This window comes from Gastrolobium bilobum, unplaced genomic scaffold (assembly GCF_033153095.1).
Source record: "Gastrolobium bilobum isolate Gb01-03AN ecotype WA unplaced genomic scaffold, APGP_CSIRO_Gbil_v1 utg11595, whole genome shotgun sequence".
Lineage (NCBI taxonomy): Eukaryota > Viridiplantae > Streptophyta > Magnoliopsida > Fabales > Fabaceae > Gastrolobium > Gastrolobium bilobum.
In genome coordinates this window covers 116192-142483 of record NW_026898316.1, presented here as the reverse complement: position 1 = coordinate 142483, position 26292 = coordinate 116192, and the positions used below count along the sequence as shown (strand labels likewise).

Sequence of the window (26292 nt, the reverse complement as noted above, 5' to 3'; positions counted from 1 at the left end):
TGAAGGTTGGGTCGGGTCGGGTCAACATTGACCCAACAGCAGTGAACATTAACATACCTTAAAAACCGACCTTGACGGCTACGTTTGATATTTCAGATCTCCATTTTCCCAATTTCGTAACACCCTCTTCGCCTTTCAATTTCACTTCAAGTTTCAGGTCAGGTTCCAAATCCTATTATTGCTGTTTTTGTTTTTCCACTTTGAACCTTCAGGATATGGTAAAGCTCTAAACTTTTTATCCGTTTAAGCTTGATTTGTTTATGCAACGCAATTCGTGTTAATTGAGCTTGCTGCTTACTTTGATTACTTCATATTTGCCAAAATAGGGTTTTCTCCTTGGCTCAAAATTTTCAATAAATAAGGTAAAAAGTAACATTTTTTATTACCCAATTTTGTTCCTTTACCCTTTTCCCTAATCAATATGAATTTGAAAAAATAAATAAAAAATCATTGATGTGTATATATTATACTTTTGGGGTTGAGGGGAATCAATTAATCAAACATTTTATCGTTTTGGGTTATGTATTAATATCTTGTAAGATATACATGGTTGTATGCTGCACCTGTTCCTCTGTTGCGTTAGACTCTTAGTGGAACCTTCTCGTGACGTTTGGTTTTTGTAGGAATTTAGAAATGGCAGAATCAAAACCAGGATTGAGAAAGCCAGTATTCACCAAGGTTGAGCAGCTTCGCCCGGGGACTAGTGGACATACTCTAACTGTGAAAGTGGTCAGTTCTAAGATGGTGATGCAGAAGGGTCGTCCCGATGGTCCTCAACCTCGTCAAATGCGAATTGCTGAATGTTTGGTGGGTGATGAAACAGGAATGATCGTATTCACCGCCAGAAATGATCAAGGTATGGATATTATTGCCTTGGTTTTGTGTAGTTGCCTCTATATAGGTTTTCCTTATTCATGGTATTGTTTTTGACTTTGTCATCATATTTTTACATTCTTTTTTATATATTTTGGGGAAGGTTTCTTATGTTATTTTGGCATATTATGCAATAAGCTTGTTTGGATTTGTCCATTTTGTTAGGATGTGTTACCAATGTTCTGATACATGTTAGTTCTTGTCTTGACATAGTTATCAAATGCTGGTAGAACCCCATAGTGGCCGACCCCCGAAAGAGGTATAGCGGGTAGCGGTAGCGTAATAGCGGAGTCCTATGTATGAACCTGTTATATAGATATATCATACATATATATGCCAAAAAATAAACCCTAAACCATAATTAAATATATTATCACTCAAAATAAGGATTCTAAATACTATTGTCAATTAAAAGGATTCAAAATACTGTCAATTGAAAGGAAGCCAGAGATATTAACTCGGTTAGGCTAATGGCATCATAAAAAAAAAACCGTGTCATGAATAAATAAAAGACAGAAAAAAAGTTTTTCGATGAAGTGAATGTAACAGTGATTTAATAATTTGAGGGTGTTTTTGGTTAAAAACAAAGTTAAAAACCAAAATAAAAAATTAGCGTAACCAAAAACAAGAGAATAAAATAGAGAGTTAATAGATTAAAGGTGTTTCTGGTTAATATTAATAAGTTAAGGGGTGTAAGTGTAACCAAGAAAAAAAAAGAGGACAAAATAAAGAGACGAAAGAACAGAAACACAAGAGAATAGATAGATGAACAGAGAGAGAGAAGGTTGCTGGTTGCTGTCACAGGTGGACAAAGGGGAGAGGGTGGGTTAAGATACTTTAAGGGTTAAAAGATTAAAATTCCCTTAAAAATATGAATGTTAAGAATTTAAAATGAGAGCAATGCGCAAATATGAAAACTTGTCCCCTTTCACTGTAGGGGGGCTGTTGCGCCGCAATTTGGTGCAAAAAGCGGCCACCACGACTGTTACCTTGAAGGGACATGTTGCGTTGTGTCCTGTAGCTGCTTCACGCCATTGTAGCGCTATAGCATGCTATTGATTACTATGGTCTTGTATTGTCCTTAAGATGGTAACAACTTACAAATTAATAATTATCTTTAAAAACATGCTATAGAAGACATCAAGACCTATAAAATGTTAGAAAATACTTGCAATAATAGCTTCAACCCAAATTTTATATTAATTTCACATATGATATGTAAGATGTGACTTTATAAATGGTTTCAAAACTAAACTAATCATAAGTCTTGCATGAATGTAGATTTATAAGTAATCAAGTCTTGAACACAATAGTCAATAGCGTGCAATCGCGGCGCTCTAGCGCTGCAGCCTATTGCTGCTACATGATGCGACATAATGCTTCACTTCAAGGTAGCGGCCATAGCAGGCACTATTGCGGCCATATTGCAGCAAATCGCGTACAGTGAAAGGGAGCAACTTTACATATTTGCCCTTGTTTTAAAATCATAATATTACTTTAAGGGTGTTTTTGTCATTTAACCCTTGAAATCCTTCTTCCCTTCATCAATACCACTTCTTGACTCCTCTCTCTCTCTCTCTTTTGCGACCTACAATGAGCAACCAGCGACGACCTTCGATGACGACAACTAGTGACGGTGACATTTCTTTTGTCTGACTTCTCTCTTGTGTCTCTATTCTTTCCACTCTGTTCTGTTCTCTTTCAATTTTTTTTTGCTTTTGGTTATAGTGTAACCCTTTTACGTTTTTCATCCTTCCCTTTATTTTTTTTTAACTCTCTGTTCTCTTTTCTTGTTTTTGGTTACGCAAGTATTTGTTTTCGGTTTTCAACTGTTTTTTTTTTTAAACCATAAACACTCTTTAAATTATTAACTCACTCTTACATTCACTTCATTTGAGCAACATTTTGTTTTTTTTTTTTTTTTTGTTTTTTTTCCTGAAGCTGTTAGATTACTTGCGTTGCTGTCTTTTATTTATTTTTATATGAAGATGTTTTTAACTCATTTTTTCTAATTGTAATTGACAATATTTTGGATCCTTTTAATTGACAAGATTATTTAGAATTCTTATTATGGTTTTAAGTTTATTTTTTTAGCATTTGTATGTGTGGTATATATATCTATATACCAGTTTTATGCATAGGACTGTGTTATTATGCCACCAATACCTACTATAGTGCTATAGTGTTTTTGGGGGTCGGCCGCTACCGGCTGCTACCCGCATTTGATAACCATGGTCCACAGTAGTTAATTGCGCCGCAATAGCCCCGCAAGCCGCATCGTATGGGCGTTGCAGTGCCTCACAGCAAGAAACCGCTCTGCGCCGCATTGGAACACAACAACGGCCATTGCGATCGCCAATCGCAGCCATATTGTTGTCATACGGCAAAATGTCAATTTTGCCTTTAAAAAATGTTTCTTTTTGTCATTATTTCTGTCATATATCTATTCCGCTATTTCCGCAATCACAACCCGCTATAGCGCTATAGAATAACTTTAATAAGTTTAATAACTTTGTCATTATATATATATATATATATATATATATATATATAGCTGCAATCCGCATTTAATAACTTTGCCATGGTCTTGAAATGATGGAAATATAGAACTACACTGAATATTCTAATCAGAGATGCCTAAATGAATCGAAGCACACTGATTTTGAGATTAAGGCTGTAATCTAGAGCCTTTTCTGATTGACTGTGATTTGTATTGCCCATAGTAGTTAATGGCGCAATAGCCGTGCTGGATGAGGGTTGCGGTGGCCCACTGCAAGAACGGACTCTGCGCCGTGCCAGAAAGGAATTGCGGCCATTACGTCCGCTTTTGCGGTCAAATTGCAGAAATTTTGCTGACAAATAGCTAGATGTGGGTTTTTAGTCATTTTATTTAACCCAAACCCACTCCTTTTTCCTGTGGCATGAAGTTGCCCCTATCCACTCTATCTCTGCGCGCGAAGCTGCACCATAGTTTTGTGTTGTCTCTTGCTCTCTGCTTTGGCTTCCTCTCTCTATTGCGTGCTCTCTTGCTCTTTGCTATGGTTTCCTCTCTCTATTTTTCTGGCCTGTTTTGTTATTTCTTCTCTCTCTCTCTCTCTTTCGCTCTCTCTTTGTCCCTGTCATCTTTTTTATTTTTATTTTTTTGTGGCCTTTTTTTATTATTTCTTTATATCATCTTTTGTTTAAAAAAAATTTCTGGCATCTTTTTTTTTTTTTTTAATTTTTTACCATCTGTACCAACCCAATCCAATGGAGCCACCCACTCCAAATTATCACCAATAATTCAAAATGGCCCTTTTTTGTTCTGTTTTCCTATATTTATTTATTTATTTTCTCTTATATTTGTTTTTCTTTACCCGTAATCCTTTTTTATTTTTTATTTGGTTTCATCAACCACCAGCCTTAACTAGTTTAGGATAAAGGTGATATTGATTTTTCTGCTTTTTAATGAGGATCTCTTATTCTCTTGCTCTTTGTAGTTTTTTTTTTTGTGTCTTTCAAAGTAGTGGGCTATTAATGGTTTATGAAGTCATTCAACTCTGTCACATCTTTATGCCATTAGGAGTGCTTGCTAATTTATGCCATGTTATGCTTGAGTTTGATGCTGTACTTTGATTTTGCAATTGAAGCAAGGTGTATTGATAGTAAATGATGCTGAATTTGTGTTTTAATTAAGAAATTTTCTGGATGATTATCAGAAACATGAATTTATTAAAAAAATTCTTGAATGGTTATATTAGTGATAAAGCTGCTCCTTTGTGATTGAAAGATCACGGGTTTGAATCCGGAAAATAGTCTCTCTGCAAATATATTAGGGTAAGGTTATTTACAAGGATTGTCCTCTTCCCTACCCTTGGTAATCAGGGTTTAATGAGGAGTGGTTTTTGGTTATCTTAGTGATCTTGAAAAATAATAGGGGTTTACAGTTTTCTGCAAAGGCCAGATGATTTAGGACCTAGAAAAGTTGGATTTGGATCCTCTTAATCTACTCACTAACAGGAGAAGGTCCTGTTTAATAGAAAGACAAACTGATTTTTCATCAAATTGGTAGGTCCCTAGACAATAGTGGTGGATTCCTCCACAATAATACTCGTGTCTCTCTCTCATAACAGGACTCTCTTGTTTGTGAGTAAAAGGAGAGGATTTGTATCCAAAATATAATTCTTTGTTACTTGGTTGTCATAAAAGGTTGTAGTTTATTGAAATTTATTGGAAACAAAAGAACGGAGAAGAAAACTGATGTGCGTTTTGTGGTTGTTGTAGAAAACTTGATTGTCATAAACGGTCAATGGTTGATCTATTAATGATCTATGAATGATCCATTGGCACATCCTCTTTCTTTTATATGGAGTCAGAGTGTCAATTTACATCCATAAGGAAAATGGATTTTGGCTTACAAGGATGATAAGTGTTGACCCATTATGGTAACTGATGAATAAAGTTCAGGATTCTCAATAGGTCGTAGGTATTTGATAATAATACTTGTAAATTTTTTATGCAGTATACAAGCTTTAAATGAAGTTCAATGTTTGTGGTACAATTTTTCAATAATAAATTTTTAATTACAATATTCAAACCAAATAAGGTTAAAAATATTACTCTACAACTCATTCTTGTTGTCTATGAGTGAGTTCAAATTTTGTGTGGCTCAACATCCCATGTTGAGTAACATTGCTGAATATGCTGTGAGATATGTATAAATGTTAAACATTTTCCTCTGATTTGTATTTTCCTCTTGTCCAGTGGATCTGATGAAAGAGGGCTCTACTGTCATCCTGCGAAATGCCAAAATTGACATGTTCAAAGGATCAATGAGGCTTGCTGTGGACAAGTGGGGCCGTGTTGAAGTCACAGAACCTGCTAGTTTCACTGTTAAGGAAGATAGTAACCTATCCCTTATTGAATATGAACTGGTGAATGTTGTGGAGTGACTCATTGGAACATTTTGCAACCTCTGCTGTGTTATAATGAGAATAAAACTATTTATCCAGCAAAGCAGTCTACTAAGGAATAGAGATTTGGAAGCCAGTGGTATGCAGAGTTGCTTTCTTTCAGTTGACAAAGTTGTTCTTGTACGTTGAACCACTGAACAGAAGATTGCACTAAATGAAAGATAAGGGAATTGGCTACCAGATCTTGCTATCTATTTACTTTTGGATTTTGTGTATCTTCATCTACCTTTGATCATATGTAGTATAATATTATATGTGGAAGACGAGCCTGCTTCATACTTTTAAGTATTCCTTTCCTTGGCTTCATACACCTTATTAATTATCTTTAACTGATGCATAATTACTTGTCTGCTTTCTCAGTGATGGGAAAAGTGTCTAAATGGACACACAATAACACCATAATTGATCAACAGAGTAATGCTAGACTCCCCAAATATTTGTACCAAAATGTTCTCAAATGACCTGGAGGGTGTATGGAAAAAAAAAAAGGTCATGGATGTAATCATCAATTAATTCTTAAAAGAATTTAATTGTAATTCGTAAAGGCAAGAAATAAAGGGTGTTCTTGGCATTAATTTTGGTTTCGGGTACTTTTAAAGTACAAGTAATGAAGGTATCACATGTTACGATAGTGATATAGTTATTAACAGTTATTGCGGATGAAAACTGAAAGACCATAAACTTACTAGTATGTAATTGATTACCAAATTTGAAACATTGAGAGAAGGTAGACTTTCATTAATATTGTGTCCATTGTGGTAGTCTGTTGACATTGTCTTATTTCATCATTCATTATGGATAATCTTGCAAGTGGAATTCAAGTTTTCAACAACCAAAACCAGCGCTTTGCAATAAAAATGTAAGGCCCGCACCACAAACGGAATTTTAAAGCACATGTATTCTTTATAATGGCCATACGGTTTGGGGAAGAAGTTACACGTTCCACTACTTTAGCTACCATGCAATGCACCAAGACAAAACCACTAAGATTGGTCTAATTAGTGAGAGATTTGGATAGTTTGAATAGAATTATAGATTTGATCCTCAGTGTCATCATTATATAATTTTTTTTTTTTTTTAAATATCACCAAGACATTTCTTAGACGATAATGCCTCTCAGAAACAATATCCGAAAATCAAGTAGAGAGAAACCATGGCTCACTCATTTGCACCATACCTTATACCATGAGTGGCTTAGTTGTATACAACAAACTATCAAATATCATTGGAATGTAGAAAGTGGGCTATTTGAGTAGGCCCCTCTTGGTCTTGGGTATACCACCATCTAATGTCTTTGTTTCAGAGGGAGTCAAGCTCCATAAAGTGTTATGCCCTTTAAACTATGGAAAGAGTCAATCACGTGGCTCATAAAATAATGAAAAAAAAAAAAAAAACATGGACAAGAAGAAAAATCTTTGACGAATAAGACTGGAACGCAATGGATGAGGACAAAAGAAGAGGTCATAAGGTACAAAGATTACGATTGATCAACGTCATGATATATGAATCAAATAAATTAGCATAGTTTAGGAGAACTGATGTTTTTCATTCATCAAAGTCATTATAACCATAAATTATTTACTTTACACTGAAAAGTGACTTATTTTGAACAGCTTCTTCTAAAAAAAAAACAAGAAGAAGAAGAAAGAAAAGCTTCTATTTAACGTTTTGATTATAATCAGTTTCATTATTTTGTAGACGTATTTTCTTAAACCGAATTTCCCCCTTCATATTATATTATTTAAAAAAGCATCTTATATATTTTTAATAATTAATTATATAAAATTATTTTTATATATTTTAAAAAATATTTACTTAAAATTATGTTTGAGTTTGTATATCTAGACATAATCATATCATAGCTTTTGTTTTAATTAATCATAAAAAATTCATTTATAAATGTAAATATTGAGGTATGATATTCTTACTATCAATTTTTTCTACTATCACTTTAATCACCATGGGATTCAAAAGTTTTTTTTTTTCTTTTTCGTCTCTTTATTCAATTTTTTTATCTAATCCAATAGTGATTAAAGTAAAAAAAAAAAAAAATTGATAGTAAGAATATCCTATCTCGTAAATATTTATTAATTATTTTTTCTTCGTTAAAATTTCTTTAACAATATTTTATAGTCTATCATTTTCTAGTTACTATTTTGACCTCTTTTGTTGTAATAATTATAATAATAATATTATAAAAGCTTTACCAAATAAATTAATTAAGGGCTAAACTAATCTTATGTTAAACGAGATAGCTTTTCTTATATGAGTGACATAAAATTAAGGTGGGTCCCATCTTGGTTTTTTTAATGGGACCCACATCAAGTTTATCTCATAACATACGACATACTCTTTCTTGTAAGATAATATTAATTTAGTTCATAAACTAATGCATCCAAAGCTTTCCAACATGTTTTAAGTCTATAGTTGTTTGTCTTCTTATTTTTCTTCGGCTTATAATTGTACTTACAGTGCTTAAATAGAACTACTTAGTATTGGTTATCATTTTATTTAGGGAAAAGTTCAAACCCCCCGATTTTGTTTTAAATCACTTATATTTTTATACTTTATTTTTAACCACTTAACCCTCTGTCCATTTTTTCATCGACACCTTTTTTTAACACTGTTAGAAACTTAATTTAAAATATCTACTGTACCGTTGGAATCTATAAGTACATTATGTTTTCTTGGGGGGTTGTCACTATATGGATGATACCACTAGCTTAGTAAAGACCAGGCTAGATGGTATGATTCCAAGTATAACAAGTTAATAACAATGGAGGAATGATGGTTAAATATGTTACTTAACAGAAATGGGCATAATAACGATACATAAGATCCCTTCTGGTGTGTCCCTGGGGGGCTATTTATAAGAGAAGATTCTGCTTACTGGGTGAAGGTTGGTGGGGAGAAGGTCAACTCTCCTTGGGGTCTCATACCGATGGCAGTGTTGGGCATGACAGGCGCTGCCATCGTAGCAGCGCTGTGCCTTCTGCGTCCGATGGTGTCAGCGTGGGTCACAGGGGGACAACTTCCTCTTATGGCATTTGGGCGACTGCTTTCGGGAGTTGAGGTCCCAAGGTAGGATACTTTGGTGTTTAACCTTGGGAAGTTACCACGTTGGGGGGTGTGCGTCGCCCCAGCAGGTAGGGCTGACGTGGATGCTTGGTGGGTGCTGGGCCTCGACCATTGGGCCTGACTCTTGTTGGGCCATCTGGAACACCTACTTTACACTTATTAGAAAAAGAAAATAGTGACAAAAAAAAATCAAATGTTATGAGAATTTAATAATCGACTAAAAGAAAAAAAATAGAAGAAAAAATAGATCAAATGTGTCTAAATAAAAAAAATATTTAGGATAAAAAAAAATTAAATATGTTAAAAATCACAGCAGTAACATAAAAGACGAAAGTTAAAAAGAAATAAAAAGTCTAAATGAAAAAAATATACCTAGGACAAAAAGAATAGAATAAAAATTAAGATAAAAAAAATTACTGTTGTGAGTTATCAATATATTTGGCTTTATTTTTTCTTCTTTTTTCTTGTTCTTAGTCTATTTTATTCTTTTTTATTTAGATATGTTTAGTATTTTTTTTATCACTGTTGAAAGAAATAGAAAAAAATAAGATAAAAAAAAATATGTGTTGTAAATTTTTAACATGCTTGATCTTTGTTTTTTTCAATTTTTGCTCAGTCTATTTTATACATTTTTTATTTATGTATATTTGATACTTTTTTTCCTTTTTTGTATTCGGTTTATTTTCTTTTTTTATTCAGATTTTTTTTATTTATTTTTTACTTTTAATTTTTTCTATCACTATTATGATTTTTCAACAAATTTGATTTTTATTTTTATTTTTATTTTTTTGTCCTTAATTTTTTTTATTTAGACACATTTGATATTTTTTTATTATTTTTTTGACACTATGAAGTGTTCTAACTTTTGATAGTATTTTGTCTTTTTTTTGTCACTCTAATTTCTACTTTTAAGAAGGATAAAGTAAGTATATTTAATTAAGTTTCTAACAGCATCAAGAAAGAGTGTAAACGAAAAAAATTATAAGAGTTAAGTGACTAAAAATAAAGCAAAGGAATGTTAGTGATTCAAAGCAATACCATGATAAATTTTTGAACTTTTTTCTTTTATTTATTTATTTTGTTACGCAAACGCCGGCAAAGCCTAGTGCCATTTTATCTGGGTTTTATTAGTGTTATGTAACATAATGTAAGTGTTGTTTCCAACTCTCACATCAAAAGAGAGAGAGAAAGTGAAATCATGAAAGAAAAAGAAAAACATGTGGACTCCACCTCTTTAATGTGTGTGTAGGAAATTGAAGTTATATTATGTTAAATGATAAACATAAAACCCTTTATTTTATTTTACTTTTTTATTTAAAACATAGACACTTTCACTTTGTTTAGGGTAAGGTAAGGACAAACAACATGTAATGTCGGTGAAAAGTTGGAAGCAAACCTGATCATAATTAATTACATTATTTAGATAAGAGATTAATGAGTCTATGTTTTATTTTCTCTCTTTTCTCTTCTCATATTCTTATACGTGTTCCATATATTTTTTGTTGGGAAAACTCGGTTCCCTCAAGCTCGGCTAAGCAGCCTTTGTGCGGAAGTCAATCAACAAGATCCAGATCTCGGATCTCGGCTATACCTCGGCCTGAACTTCACCAGGTCGGGCAGCGCAGCGGAAAAATCAAAAACGAAAAATCACAAAACAGGAGAGAGAGAGAGAGAGAGAGAGAGAGAAGAAGAGCACAACCAGTTTTAACGTGGGAAAACCTTCTTGAATGAAGAAGTAAAAACCCACGGGACCTAGTCCAGATCAAAAATCCACTATGAAAATAATGGTTACAACGAATCAAATACACCAATGTGGTGGTTAACTCAACCTCTCCAACAATGGTGATAATCAAACTACCCTAGAGATGTTTCACTCAAACTCTCTCTAAAGATCTCTCAAATGCAAAGCATAAAGCTTTACTCAAACAATCAAACAATTTTTCTCTCAAATTTGTTCTCTCAAATCTGACCTAGCCTCCACCCACAACTAATGAGTATATATAGAGGAGGTGGAAATTAGGGTTAGGGTTTTTAGGAAACCCCTCAAATGGGCTTGGGCTTAGCATTGAAGGAGGAAGCCCAACAAATCTCCCCCTCCGACTTCAATGCGTCGGCTTCAGCATCAACCCGGCTCCTTCACAGCAGTCTTCAAATTTTCTTGCTGGAACCGGCTTTGTCATCATGTCGGACCAATTTTGGTCAGTGTGCACCTTGACGAGTTTGAGCTCTCCACCTTCCACCACATCCCGGATCCAGTGATACCTCACATCAATATGCTTAGTGCGGGAGTGATAGGTTGAATTCTTTGCAAGATGAATTGCGCTTTGATTGTCACAACCAAGCTTGTACTTGTCTTGATCATGGCCGAGTTCCATGAGGAACTTCTTCATCCACAGCATCTCTTTGCTTGCCTCACTAGCGGCAATGTACTCAGCCTCAGTTGTCGATAGTGCAACACATTTCTGAAGTCTTGATTGCCAAGAGATAGCTCCTCCGCAAATCTCATCAAATATCCTGTAGTCGACTTCCTCGAGTCAGCGTCTCCCCCTAAATCAGAATCCGAGTAGCCTTGCAACTCGGCTTTGCCTTCTCCAAATCGGAGACATAAGTCGGTCGTACCTCGGAGGTACTTGAAGATCCACTTCACTGCTTCCCAGTGCTCTTTGTCGGGGTTTGACAAATACCGGCTTACCATTCCAACAGCATACGCCAAGTCGGGTCTAGTGCAAACCATTGCATACATCAAGCTTCCGACGACGGATTGGTACGGGATCTTCATCATCTCATCTTTATCTTCATCAGATCTCAGACATTGCTTCTGGTTCAACTTTATGTGTCCGGCAAGAGGGGTGCTCACTGTTTTGGCTTTGTCCATGCTGAATCTCTTCAGAATCTTCTCAATATATTTCTCTTGACTCAGCTACAGTAACTTCTTCTGTCTATCTCGGATAATCTTTATTCCGAGAATCTGCTTTGCAGGGCCAAGGTCCTTCATTGCGAAGGACGAGCTCAATGCCTTTTTTAGGACGATTATCCTCGATTTATCTTTCCCTACAATAAGCATGTCGTCAACATATAACAACAAAATTAGAAAATCTCCGGCCTCATACCTCTTCACAAATACGCAGTGGTCGGCATCTGTCTTTTCAAACTTATGATCAGTCATGAATGATTCAAACTTCTTGTACCACTGCCGAGGTGCTTGCTTCAAGCCATAAAGGCTCTTCTTCAACCGACATACCATGTCTTCTTGGTCTGGAGCTTGGAACCCTTCTGGTTGCTCCATATATATCTCTTTTTCTAAGTCACCGTGAAGAAATGCCGTCTTCACGTCCATTTGTTCTACCTCGAGGTCCATCGAAGCCGCCATGGCTAACACGGTTCGGACCGAGGTCATTTTCACCACAGGAGAAAAAATATCCTCAAAATCAACTCATTTCTTCTGATTGCAGCCTTTCACTACAATCTGGACTTTGTATCTCGGTTTCTGCCCGTTCTCTTCATTCTTGATCTTGTACACCCATTTATTCTTCAGAGCTCGTCTTCCTTTTGGCAACTCAGTCAGCTCATAAGTCTGATTCTCGTGCAGAGACTTCATCTCGTCTTGCATTGCCTTTTCCCATTCTTCTTTTTCTGAGCTCGTCACGACCTCATCATAACTCTGAGGCTCACCGTCTTCAGCAACAACGGTGTATTCATCGGATGGTATCTTGTAGAAGGTCTTCTTTCTCGAGTTGGATATCTCGGCTATTCTTCAGCTTGAGAACCCGGTTCATCATTCTCATCCCGGATCACATCATCAACTCGGACCTCAATGTCCTGGTCATCTTCAGCTTGTTGCTGGTCATCAATTTCTTCATTCTCTTGATTTTCCCCCCCTGCTTCAGCTCGGACAGGAAGGATGGGTTCTTCATGTCTGACAGTAACCCGGACTTTGGGCTTCGAGATGTCATGAATGTTCTCATGCTCATGAAAGATCACATCTCGGCTTCTCATGATCTTCTTATTGATTGGATCCCAAAGTCGGAACCCGAACTCACATCTCGGCGAACCAAGATAAATGCATTCTTTAGTCTTTGCATCAAGTTTGACCCTTTCATCTTTAGGGATATGCACGAAAGCTCGGCATCCAAACACTTTCAGTTGATTATAGGCCGTTTTTCGACCTGTCCAGACTTCTTATGGAATTTCTCCTTCAAGTGGCCGTGATGGTGAGAGGTTGATCAAGTCAACTGCGATTTTGACGGCTTCTCCCCAGAATGATTTCGGTAATCCGACATTAGACAACATACTTCAGACCTTCTCTTCAATAGTTCTGTTCATCCTCTCAGCCAGTCCATTCAACTGTGGAGTCTTGGGGGGCGTCTTCTCAAGTCGGATCTCGGCCGCTCTGCAGTATGCATCAAATGGGCCGCAATACTCACCACCATTATCAGATCGGACCACCTTCAATTTCTTGCCAGTCTCCCTTTCAATCATAACATGGAATTCTTTAAAGGATTGGAGTATCTGGTCTTTAGACTTCAACAAATATACCCACACTTTGCGGGAATGGTCATCAATAAATGAAACAAAGTACTGAGCTCCTCCAAGGGATCTTTCCGACATGGAGCAGACATCAGTATGGACGAGGTCAAGAATATACCTACGTCGTCTAGTTTGATCCGGTCTCACAAAAGAAACTCGGTGCTGCTTTCCAGCTAGGCAGTGCGTGCAACTCTCCAACGCTTGGCCTTTCAACCCGGTCAGTAATCCTTTTTTGTTCAGGATCTGGAGCCCTTTCTCGCTCATGTGGCCGAGGCGCTTGTGCCATAGCTCCAAGTTAGGTTCATCTCGAACAGAATTGGCTTCTCCGCCGTTGATCTTTCCTTGCATCACGTACAAGGAGCCTTCTTTCTTACCTCGGGCCACGACCAAGTTTCCCTTGGCCAGCTTCCATCTCACACTACCAAAGTAGTTCACTAACCCGGCATCGTCAAGCTTGCCTACCGAGATTAGGTTCAGACACATGTCAGGAACATGCCTTACATCTTTCAACACAAGTCGGCACCCGACATCCGTGGTCAGAGTTACATCACCGACACCAACAATCTTGCTGGTCACTTGATTTCCCATCTTCACGACTCCAAAATCACCACCTCGATAAGAGGAGAAAAAACCTTTGTGTGGAGTAACGTGGAAGGAGGCACCGGAGTCAAAAATCCAGGTGCAGTCATCATATGCAACATTCAAATAATTATCCTCACCTAGGAGGAATATATCGGCATCAGGATTTGCAGCCACCGCAGTGGTGCTCTTGTCTTCCCTCTTCTTGGGAATAATCTGATCCGGCTTCACAGAGCCGTTCTTCTCATCATTCTGTAGGGTCCAGCAGTCTGGCTTCTTATGGCCTGTCTTTCCACAGTAAAAGCACTTCAACTCATATTTCGGCTTTGACCGACCTCTAGACTTGTCTCGTCTGTCACGACCTCTACCTCGGCTTTTGCTTCTACCGCGGGAGTCGGATTTCCCTTTGTTCTCAGCAACGTTGGCATCAGACGTACTCGAAGTACCTCGTTCTCTTCTCCTGGATTCTTCGCCCAGGAGGTTGTCTGTCACGACATCCATCTTCAATTTTCCATCTGGAGTCGAGTTATTCAGGGTCACCACCAGAGTATCCCAGCTTTCTGACAGCGAGCTCAACAGCAGCAATGCCTGCAATTCTTCATCAATTTTCATATCAGCCTTTGACAGCTGATTCACAATACCTTTGTAGGTGTTCAGATGTTCAATCATGTTCATGTCGTCCTTGTATTCAAGCTTAACAAGTCGGAGAACCAGGTGTGCTTTATTCCTGGGAGTCTTCTTCTGAATCATGGACTCTAATTTCGTCCACAACTCATACGCGTTCGTGAATTCGGACACGTGCTCAAAGAGACTTTTATCAATATATTTCCTGATCGTGGCTACCGCCTTCCGACTCAGGATCTCCCACTCCTTATCTGTCTTGCCTGCTGGTCTCTCATCAAGGATAATGGGCTCATGCAAATCTTTGCAGTAGAGATGATCTTCCATCATCGGTCTCCAATAAGTGAAGTTGTCTGCGGTCAACTTGAACATATCTCCATCATGAGTTATGCCACTGGTCTCCATCTCGTCTCCCTCAGAACCCGTCGAACTCGGGCTCTGATACCACTGTTGGGAAAACTCGGTTCCCTCAAGCTCGGCTAAGCAGCCTTTGTGCGGAAGTCAATCAACAAGATCCTGATCTCGGATCTCGGCTATACCTTGTCATGAACTTCACCAGGTCGGGCAGCCCAGCGGAAAAATCAAAAACGAAAAATCACAAAACATGAGAGAGAGAGAGAGAGAGAAGAAGAGCACAACCAGTTTTAACGTGGGAAAACCTTCTTGAATGAAGAAGTAAAAACCCACGGGACCTAGTCCAGATCAAAAATCCACTATAAAAATAATGGTTACAACGAATCAAATACACCAATGTGGTGGTTAACTCAACCTCTCCAACAATGGTGATAATCAAACTACCCTAGAGATGTTTCACTCAAACTCTCTCTAGAGATCTCTCAAATGCAAAGCATAAAGCTTTACTCAAACAATCAAACAATTTTTCTCTCAAATTTGTTCTCTCAAATCTGACCTAGCCTTCACCCACAACTAATGAGTATATATAGAGGAGGTGAAAATTAAGGTTAGGGTTTTTAGGAAACCCCTCAAATGAGCTTGGGCTTAGCATTGAAGGAGGAAGCCCAACATTTTTATGTATATATAAAAAATAAATAAATTTATTTATTATAATATAAAAAATATTAAATCTATCTTTTAATATATATAATAGTATAAAATAGTTTAGAAATTAAAAAATTCTTAAAAAATAGACTAGACCTACTTTCTCAAAGTCTAACCTTTAAATTTATATGCCGACTTATATAGTTTTATTTATTATAAATAAAATAAAATAATTATTTAAATATTTTTATTTAATAAAATAATATTATTATTATTTTATATTCTTGATAAGTTTAAATAAAATAATAGATTTAGGCTAGACGTTTTAAATTTTAAATATAAACTACATACGTATGGCCTATTTAATGTTCGTTTGTGAAGTACTCTTGACTTTTAGTTCTCTATTCTCCTTGTAAATAGAAACTTAATCAAATATGTTTTTACAACTTTTATTATAAAAATAGCTTTTTGTCATAATGAATAGAAAAAGCAAGATTTCTAGAATTCTCATAATTATATACTTGCTTTTTTGAAGATATATACTAGTATTTTAGAGTCCTCATAATTACTTTTCAGTTTTACCATTATTTTAAATTTATATTTACCAATTTTTCTCTTTACCCCAATAATTCATCGTAATAAGAAAATTTTTCATCATCCTAATAATCACCAAACAATTTTTAACTTTATTTTATTTTTTTTACTTAAACTCTAAAAATAATTTTTAACTTAAAACAAAAATATCATACAAGCTCTGAGAGCAAATTGTCTAGCCGGCCTGACTTAGTATTTGTATTTTTCTAAAGATTTTTTTTTTGGTACATTATTTTTCTAAAGATTTAAATTTCGAAGAGAATGAATTTTTTTTTTTTTTTTTTTTGATAACAAGAGAATGAATCTTTCACCTAGTACTAGGGGTGTAAATGGGCCAGGCTGGCCCAGCCCGGCCTATATTATGCCTGCCTTGGCCCGACCTTTCAGAAAAGTAGAGTAGGCTTAGGCTTTTAAGAAAGTTTTTTTAACAAATAGGCCGTAGGCCAATTTTGTCAAGCCTGGCCCAAAGCCTTGTAGGCTGGCTTATTTAATTTATTAAAAATAAAATAATAAAATAATATTTATTTTATGTGGCATGGCAAAGTACTAATACCAACCCTAATTTTTAGATGAATGACATTCTCTTGTAGACTTTATTTCAGCACCCAATAATTATATTTTTCTTATTTTCCCCATTTCTTTGACTCTATTCATCTATCATATACATTCTAAAGCTGGGGTATTATGTTGACTCTTTCTTGTTTGTTATTTTTCTTATGAGAAGTACTAGTACATTCATGAATGAAACTTTCTTTGCTCTGTACAATTATTTTCTTTGCTCTATACAATTATTTTTTTTGCTTAATATCTACAGTGGTAGGCCTACAAGGCCTGTAGGCCATGTCGGGTTTTCTTATTTTTAAAAATAGGTCGGGTTTGACTTACAAATAAAGCCAGTAGGCCAGATAGGTTGAATTTTTTTTTACGTAGGCTTGGGCTAGGAAGGCCAAAGCCCAGCCCAGCCCATTTACACTCCTACCTAGTACAAGGGCTAGGGGTGTAAATGAGTCAGGCTGGGCTGGGCTTTGGCCTTCCTGGCCTAAGTCTATGTAAAAAAATATTCAGCCTATCTGGCCTATTGTCTTACTAAAGGCTTTATTTATAGGCCAAGTCTGACCTGTTTTTAAAAATTAGAGAGCCTTATATGGCCTACAGGCCTTGTAGGCCTTCCTAGTGAAATATTTTAAAAATATTTTTAACAATTTTTAAAATATTCGCTTGACATTATAAGTCATTAACATGTTCATAAATTGCTGCATTTTTTTTACACAAGACATAAATTTCACTAGTGAGCATTAAAAATTTTACAATAGTAAAAAAAATTATAAAAATATACCGAGCAAAGTTTCATTCATGCATGCACTAGTACTTTTTCATAATTCATAAAAAATGACAAACAAGAAAGAGTCAAAGCCTCCTTAAAAAAAGAAAAACAAAAAGTTTATGAATGATTTTATTATACTGGTAAAAAGGATAAAAGATGGATCAGGTTAGCTTATTAACGGGCAAACCCTCCATCTCGTCTCTATGTTCTTTTTTTGAGTTTGCTTTTTGGAAATGGTCCTTGATCAATTATGCTTCTCGTGCGCTAATTGGTGCAAGTGGGATCACATAATGCACGTAGCTTTATGTGTGGCGGATGAAATTTTCTTTTGTTATCATCATTAAAATTAAATCATTATACATGTCAGTGGCTAGCTCTTTGCCTCTTTCTTTTTTTCTTTTTGGTAAGAAGCTCTTTGCCTCTTTCTACGTCAATATTGTCCCGTTTATTTTTTTTAATGACAGTGTTTTTAATTAAAAACATGTTTAAAGCACTAACTTAAAGCTGGTGTTGTTTTGCTAAGTTAAACAAATTTTAATTATTATAAAATTGTAAACATATTTTTAATTAAAAAAATAAACGGGACCATAATGACGAAGAAAGAGCCACTAACCTATATAAGATTTTATTTTAAGCTGATAACATCAGGAAATCTCGTGTTCAATACATTTTAAAATTAATAATACTAATTTATAAATATAAATAATTCTAATATAATATATCGTAAAAATAATTTTTTTAATATTTTTCCACATTCACTTTATATTAATTTGATGAATTAAGTTCCTATTATAACATAAATTTAATGCTAAAGAAAATATTAATATGATAGTTTATTTTTGTGTGCAGTTTATATTATTTTTATATTATCATTCAATTATATTTAATATATTGTTATAAATAATATTAGAGGTAGGATATTCTTACCTTTTCTCTTTGATCATCTTCAAGTTTAAATCTTTTCACGCCCTATTTCTCTGAAAATGACAAAATTAAGCATCTCTGTTATCCTCACCCCAAATTTCACCCAACTACCTTCAGAAAATGCTAAACAAGTCACATTGTACTCAAAAAGAATATTGATTTGGGATACAAAACTATGAAACTACCTTCTTGGGTGAATGAAACCCTTACCTTCCACGAATGGATGAACTTTGCAACCCAAAAGATAGTTGGCCACACCATTATTATTTTCGAGTTCCTGTATCATGCTAAGAGAACAATGGAGGACGAAGTTACCGTTCAAGGAAAGACCATCTCTTTCTCTCAAGCCTCTATTCGTGAAGCCCTTTCCTTGCCTATTGTCCCCAATTGTCCATTCCAATAGTTGGTGGAACAAAAAGGTGATTTCGATTTCAGGCAGCAAGTTCTGAGATGTGTTGCTAAGTTTGGAGTCCCATTTGTCATATGTACTATACCCAAGGGCTAGCTTAAACCTAAAGCCAAATTGTGAGCCCTTTTCACCAACACAAAAATAACCCCCAAACACCTATGATTCCACTGTAAAGTGGAGTATGGCGGTGCAAATTTACTGCATCGTGCAAAAAATTCCTTTTGATATTGTTCCTCTGATCAGGAGAGCCTCAAGAAGGATTTCAAGAAAGATATCTTCTGTTTCCCTTGTCTCAATACAAAGTTATGAATGAATGCTGAAATTACTATCATTCCTAAGAACAATGAAGAGTTCTCTAGTTCAGTCGTCAACCGCTACACATAGAGCTCTTTGCTGAGAACTTATGGAGACCCAAATAAGACTCCTGCTAAATATGAGGAAGTCTGTACCAAGGGGCAGGAGAAGACAACCAAGAAGAGGAAGACAGAACAAATGTCTTCCTCTATATCAGACAAACCATCCTTTTAAGCACCAACTAAGCCTTCTATGAGTAAGAAGAAGAAAGCATCTGAAGCCTCTTCTTCCAAGCCATCCTTCTGCACCAACTATTGTTCGACATAAAGACCCTATCTCCCCTATCCGAGCTGAAGCAGGGGGAGAATCCAATTAGCAGAACACTGATGAGGGAGGACAACAAGAAGAGCTATCAACTGAAGGTGAGACAAAATCAGAACATCAAGAAGTTTGAGGTGAAATAGAAGAACCAGGATCTGAGGTACAACCACAAACTCGACAATCTGTTCGATTTAGATGCCATTCAACCATATATCCTTCAGACAAGTACACGGTCTTTGTAGAAAAAGGAGAGCCTCAGAGTTATGAAGAGGCAGTGACCAGGGCTAAAAAGGAAGAGTGGGAGAAAGTCATGCAAGACAAGATGAAATCCTTATATGAGAATCACACATTTGATCTAGTCGAGTTAACAAAAGGCAACCGAGATTTGAAAAACAAATGAGTATGCAAGTTCAAGGTGGAGGAGAACAACCCAAAGCTGAGGTATAAAACCCATATTGTGGGAAATGGGTGCAACTAGAAAGAATGCATAGACTTTGAGGATATATTCTCACCAGTGGTGAAGATAACGTCAATCCGAACTATTCTAGGCATAGTGACCACTCAAGACTTTGAGGTCAAACAACTTGATGTGAAGACGACATTTCTTCACGGAGACATGGAAGAAGAAATATACATGGAGCAGCCCGAAGGTTTTGAAGTTCTGGGTAAAGAAAATCTGGCATGCCAACTTAAGAAGAGCCTTTACAACCTGAAGCAAGCACCCCGGCAGTGCTACAAAAAGTTTGAATCCTTCATGACTCAACGCAACTTCAAGAATACTCAAGCAGACCATTATGTGTTTATCAACAAGTATGAAAATGCTGACTTCATCATCCTCTTGCTCTTCGTAGACTATATGCTAATAGTGGAGAAAGACATGAGGAAGATTAATTCCCTCAAGAAAGCATTGAGCAAGTCGTTCGCTATGAAAGATCTCAATCTAGCAAGACAGATACTCAATATGAAGATTGTTCAGGATCGCTCAAAGAAGCTGCTATTGCTATCTCAGGAGTAGTACATAGAGAAAATCTTGAAAAGGTTCAACACAAACCAATCCAAGATGGCCAGTACTCGTCTGGCTGGACACTTCAAGTTAAGTCAGAAGCAAGGTCAAACTAATGATGAAGAAAGAGACGAGATATCAAAGGTCCCATATCAGTCAGCTATAGGAAACCTTATATATGCCATGATATGCATACACAAGGCCTAACCTTGCTTATGCGATCAATTTTGGATGTTGATTTCCATAGAACCCAGGCAAGGAACATCGAGACATCGTCAGATAGATATTTAAATATCTCAAAGGCACAGTAAACAAATGTTTGTTCTTTGGGAGAGGAAAACTTGAGTTAGAAGCCTACTCAGATGCCGACTTGGGTGAAGATGACAATTCGAGAAAGTCGACCACAGGTTACCTGACTACCTTTGTAAGGGGGAGCTATTTCATGGCAGTCAAAACTCCAGAAGTGTGTTGCCTTGTCTACTACTGAGGCTGAATACATTGCTGCACTGAAGCCTGTAAGGAGCTAGTGTGGATGAGGAGCTTTCTACAAGAGCTCAACCATAGTCAAGAGAAGTATGTGCTAAAGTGTGATAATCAAAGTTCTATACACTTAGCGATAAACTCAACATTCCATACAAGGTCAAAGCATAAGATGTGCGGTACCATTGGATCCGAGATGTGATAGGAGAGAAGTTTCTACAGCTCAACAAGGTGCATACCGACCTTAACTGGTCGGATACGATGACCAAGACGGTTCCAACATGGAAGTTTGAAGATTGCTGCGACGGTGCCGAGTTAACTACCCCGGCTCCATACCCCGGATGAGGTGGAGCACATATATCCTCCCTCATGGGAACGAAGTGGGAGATTTGTTGGGTTCGGGCCCTCGATGGACCCAACCCAAATTAATGAGTGCCCTAATCTCTTATTTGTAAGAGATTTTTATATGTTGAGTCATCAAAGTGAAGAGAGAAAAAGAAGAAAATGCGAAGAAAGATAAACGCGCAAGAGAAAGCGCAAGCTAGAGACAAAGATCTTCCGAGGAAGAAACCCAATGCCATTGCTGAAGAAGAATACTAGTATGTAGAGTAGGAATCCTACCCCCTTTATGGAGAGAAACAATTGTGTGAGCCACTTATGAGTAGATCTATCCTTTAGAGGGTGAAGTCCTCTGGTTATTGAGCCATAGTGAATTTGTAATTGTAACACTCCCAAATTTCTAACAATTTATGAAACATTCTTATAATAAAGAAATTGCCAAAATTCATGTTTTATTTATTTATGATCATAGAAATATTGCAGAAGCTAATCTAAAACTAATTTGAGAAAATGTTACCGCACCTATACATGGACAAGGGCAAGACTAACTTTATTACGTAAAAAAAACAAAACTAAAGATTAAGTTCAATGAAAGAAATATATCTTATATATTTATTGAAACTCATAAAAGTCTTTAAACCCTAAAGCTAGCTAGAAATATCTGAGTCGTTATCCTCACTACCCACTGCTAGCCTCATCTTTTGGAACCTTTTTCATTGAAAGTCTGCTCCCCGAAGGATCATTGCAGTCAAACAAACATAAACACAAACAGTCAGCAAAGCTGGTAATCCTAATCAAAACACAATTTATATAACTCAAATATAATAATCACATAATAATTGAATCAAATATTAATTTCAATATTCATCATATATATTCACATCGAATCAGATATTATTCATCATCTTTATTAAGTTTATTTAGTGGAAAGAGAACCATGGTAGACCCAGAGATCCTGCCAGTCTACCCTGTGACCCGGATATCCTGCCAGTCACATATCAATAACTTGGCCATTATCAAAAATATCTCTTCCTAGTGTGCACACCTCTTCCCAAAGTTGCTACTAGAATCCTGGATATACTGCCAGATACTACTTTGAGAAGAACGGATAATCTCTGTTCACATCGTATAAATATATCGGAGGCATAAAGCCTAAAGGTTGTGTTCATCACTTTGGGAGGTACCATCCCAAAGTTATCCTCTCACTAATTAATTAATCACAATCACATTCAATCTTGTCACAATTATGATAATTGGAAAATTTCCTCAAATAGTTTTCATAATTTCCACATCAATTTAATCAAGAGTATAATTTTCAAATTCAATTTTTCAAGAATATCATAATTTCCAAATCCATCATAATTTCCAAATCCAGGAATATCATAATTATAATTTCAAATATTCAAGAGTATAATTCTAAATCAATTATCATAATTTAAAATATAATTAACCCAATAATTAAACCCAATGGTGTTCTCAATAATATTCATATAATTAACCTATTTCTAGGTACTAGGATTACCTGGTCATGATGTTTTCTAACTTCTAGAAGAAAAACGATTTGGGAAGATAAGTGGTTGTAACCAAAGGGGAAATAATGATTTGAGCAGAGAAGCGATTGGTAACCAAATTAAAATAATAATAAAATAAAATTTTGAGGTAAGAAGAGAGTAGCAAAGGAAAAGAAGAGAAATATTGAGAATTAGAAATGATTTGATTTGGTTAGGTTATACCTCTATTTATAGTTGGAGTTTTGGGTTCAGATATGAGCTTCGTACAATTATTTTTTTTTCTTTTTTTCTTTTTAATTTTTTTGTGGCTTAGAATATCGCTGACTCATCATATCTAATCAAATCACATTACCAATCAAATATTAACATTAATGCATAAATGACCAATCAATTAATAATTCAAACAATCATAATTTATCATCTAATCCTAATAATATATATATATATATATATATATATATATATATATATATATTATTACTATCAATTTATAATTTATTATTATCATAAATTACTATTATTATTCAAAGATATTACAGTAATCCCATTATTCATAGTGGAGTTTTTTGAACTTGATCTCGTGATTTTTACTTTTCACATCGAAGAGATTTTTCATGTTAAAATTCTTGGTGTTCTCTTCTCCTTATCTCTATTTTAATTTGATTTACTGTTACTGATGCTTCCGCATGCCGACTTAAAGAAGGCCAGACTAATTGACATAAAGGCCGGATTGAGAATTGCCTGGCTCCAAGACACAACACATAATAATCTATAATTAATTATAATTATTACTGTTTTTTAATGAAAACACAAATTTTCAACCTCATATCGTATTTTATTTTGTTTAAAAATACCTTCTAACACAGTAACACATAGCAAGTAATATCATACTTTACAAACCTATAGCAATAAAAGCAGCCTTTTGTTTTTTATTGGAATAAATAATTATAAACTTATAAACTTTATTGTACTTTATCAAAGCCTGTTGAACATTGGGACGTTTGGTAGAGGAAAAAAAAAATTTATCCGAAAATCTCAGTTTTTTAAAATATAATTTTTACATTCAGTTTACGATAATATTCAAAAATTTAAAATTTACAAAAATTCAATTTCCCGAAAAATCAAGAAAAAACCGTGTACCAAACCGAGAGAAATATATTATCGGCTTCATAACTAGTACATATGTTGGAACCTTTATATTACTTTTGCTCTCGTCTTGTAAAAGTTCCACAACATCTTATCTTAAGGTAGTGTTTGGTTGGGAGGAAGTGAAAATATGGATGGATAAATGTATGTGGGTATCTAATAAAACCACATTTGGTTGAAGGTTTTTAGTTTCTTTTCCCATCAAAGAGCTTTCCTAGCAAACCAAGAAAGGGACAAAAACCATCTTCACTGTTGAGAAAGCCTTTGAAGAGGTGGAATTTCTCATCAGAATCGGATATCTTAAAAAGCTGATGAATGACATGCCAAGTTTACCCCTCTTGTGGTTGGAAGGATGTAATAAAACGGTTTCATTTTTACGAGGATAGTTTTGTAATTTCATTAAGTTTTCCCATCAATATTTTATCTTCAACCAAACACACATTCAGAAATTTAATTCAATTTTCCTGGTAAAATTTTGTCTAACCAAACAACTTTTTTAAAACTTTCCTATCTAACTCACTTTTCTCCCAAATTCCTAGTATTTATATTTTCCTAGTATTAAAATTTTTTTCCCCAACCAAATATTACCTAAAAAAAAAGAAACTTTTCCATTCCTTATCTATCTAATCTCATTTGCAATTGCAACCTCATTGAAGATTACGTTTTGGTAAAACTTTTTCTTTCATTTTTTTTAAAAAAAGGCTAGTTCTTATACCGTGCAGTGCAAAGCATTAAAAGTCCTAAACATGGCCTCAGTTTCGTTTAAAGGGAGTGAAATTTGATTTGATATTTAACTAAATCCTTGCAGGCATGCACTGCAAGCTCCATTTACAGGGATCAGTTTCCCAACATAACATCGTGCTTAAGTTTCAATTGATTAGATAATTTGATTATTTGAAATTTGATCTTTGATGCCATAATTCATTGTGTTTTTGTGTGTAATAAGAACTGCAAGTGAGAGAAAACCACTAGGTTTGGTCTATTGACGAGGGATTTTTGTAGGTTGTATTAGGTTTGTATTCAATTTTCACTTATATAAAAAAAACTAAAAAGTAACCACTAGGGTTAGCCTAGTGGTGTGGGGTGTGTGTGTTAGGAGTGTGTGTGCAGTGTAGGGTGTTGTGTTCAATTCCTTGTAACTTCAAAAAAAAAAAAACTAAAAAGTGCAAGTGAGAAAAAACAAAATGAGACTTTTGGGAAATGAAAGGAAAAGGAAAACAGAGGTGAAGCTCGTGATATTTTATTAATGGGAAAAAAGTATCTAATGTTACTTTAGATAATTTTGTCTAATGTTCATCGAAACGACGTCGTTTTGAGGTTGAAAAATTAAAAAATTAGAATGGTAAAAACTATTATAACCCTGAAATAAATTAAAATTACAAAAATACCATGATTTTCGCCTCAAAACGACGTCGTTTCAATGAACATTAGATAAAGTTATCTAAAGTAACTTTAGAAAAAATAAACCCTTTATTAATTTAAAAAACTTTTAATCAATTTGCAAAAAAAAAAAAGATGGGATTTTAATATCCCTCACAATAGCTAGTATTGATTTAGACGTTGAAAAGGTTAGCATACAGAGGTATCGATCGCTTTAATCAGCAATAATTTGAAATTCATCACCAACTTTTGATGAGGGAAATGATTTAGGCATATGATTGAATTGCCTAACTATCTAATATATATTCCAGAAATTTATTCCAACATTACCTGCCTTTGCTACAGAAGATCGGATGTGGAATTTTGACTTCGTCAGTTATTTGCTTATTGTTAAAAAAAGAAGAAGGTAAACTTGTGGTCTAATATAATAATAATAATAATAATAATAATAATTATTGTTCGATCCTGGTGGATTTTAGTCGATATATGATCTGGCAACTATATGTTTAGCAAAAAAAAAAAAAATGGTACTACATGGTGCAGCACAATAATAATAATAATAATAATTGTTCTTATTTAACATAAAGGAGAGGCTCTCTCCAGCAGAATAATACATAAAGAGAATTACTGTGAAGACGTGACTTTTTTACCTTTTTGTCCCTCATTAATTATTTAATAATTATTTTGTCTTTTATTGCAAATTATCTACCAATATGTTCCTCTTTAATCGATTAAGCCAAAAATTTAATCGATTAAATGGTCAAATGGAGATTTAATCGATTAAATGGTCAAATGAAGATTTAATCGATTAAATCTTCAACTTAATCGATTAAATCTTCCTCTTTACCAGAAGAACAACCTTATGCATGGGAGATTTAGTCGATTAAATAAGGAGATTTAATCGACTAAATCTTCAAGTCAACGATTTTTGTCTATTT

General features: G+C 35.1%; 1 protein-coding gene across 4 annotated transcripts; it reads left to right on the top strand.

The window, feature by feature from the left end:
• LOC133314808 (uncharacterized protein At4g28440-like) lies at positions 1-6159 on the top strand. 4 transcript variants are annotated; one of them, XM_061516330.1, is made up of 4 exons: positions 64-157; positions 327-362; positions 624-856; positions 5617-6159. In XM_061516330.1, exons 3-4 carry the CDS (start codon positions 634-636, stop codon positions 5802-5804), a joined length of 411 nt encoding a protein of 136 aa, XP_061372314.1. In that variant the 5' UTR covers positions 64-157; positions 327-362; positions 624-633; the 3' UTR covers positions 5805-6159. The 4 variants fall into 4 exon arrangements, with proteins under 4 accessions (XP_061372313.1, XP_061372316.1, XP_061372314.1 ...); XM_061516329.1 differs by lacking the exon at positions 327-362 and having other exon boundaries at positions 1-157; positions 5617-6158; XM_061516332.1 differs by lacking the exon at positions 327-362 and having other exon boundaries at positions 25-157; positions 632-856.
• The last annotated feature ends 20133 nt before the right edge of the window (positions 6160-26292 follow it).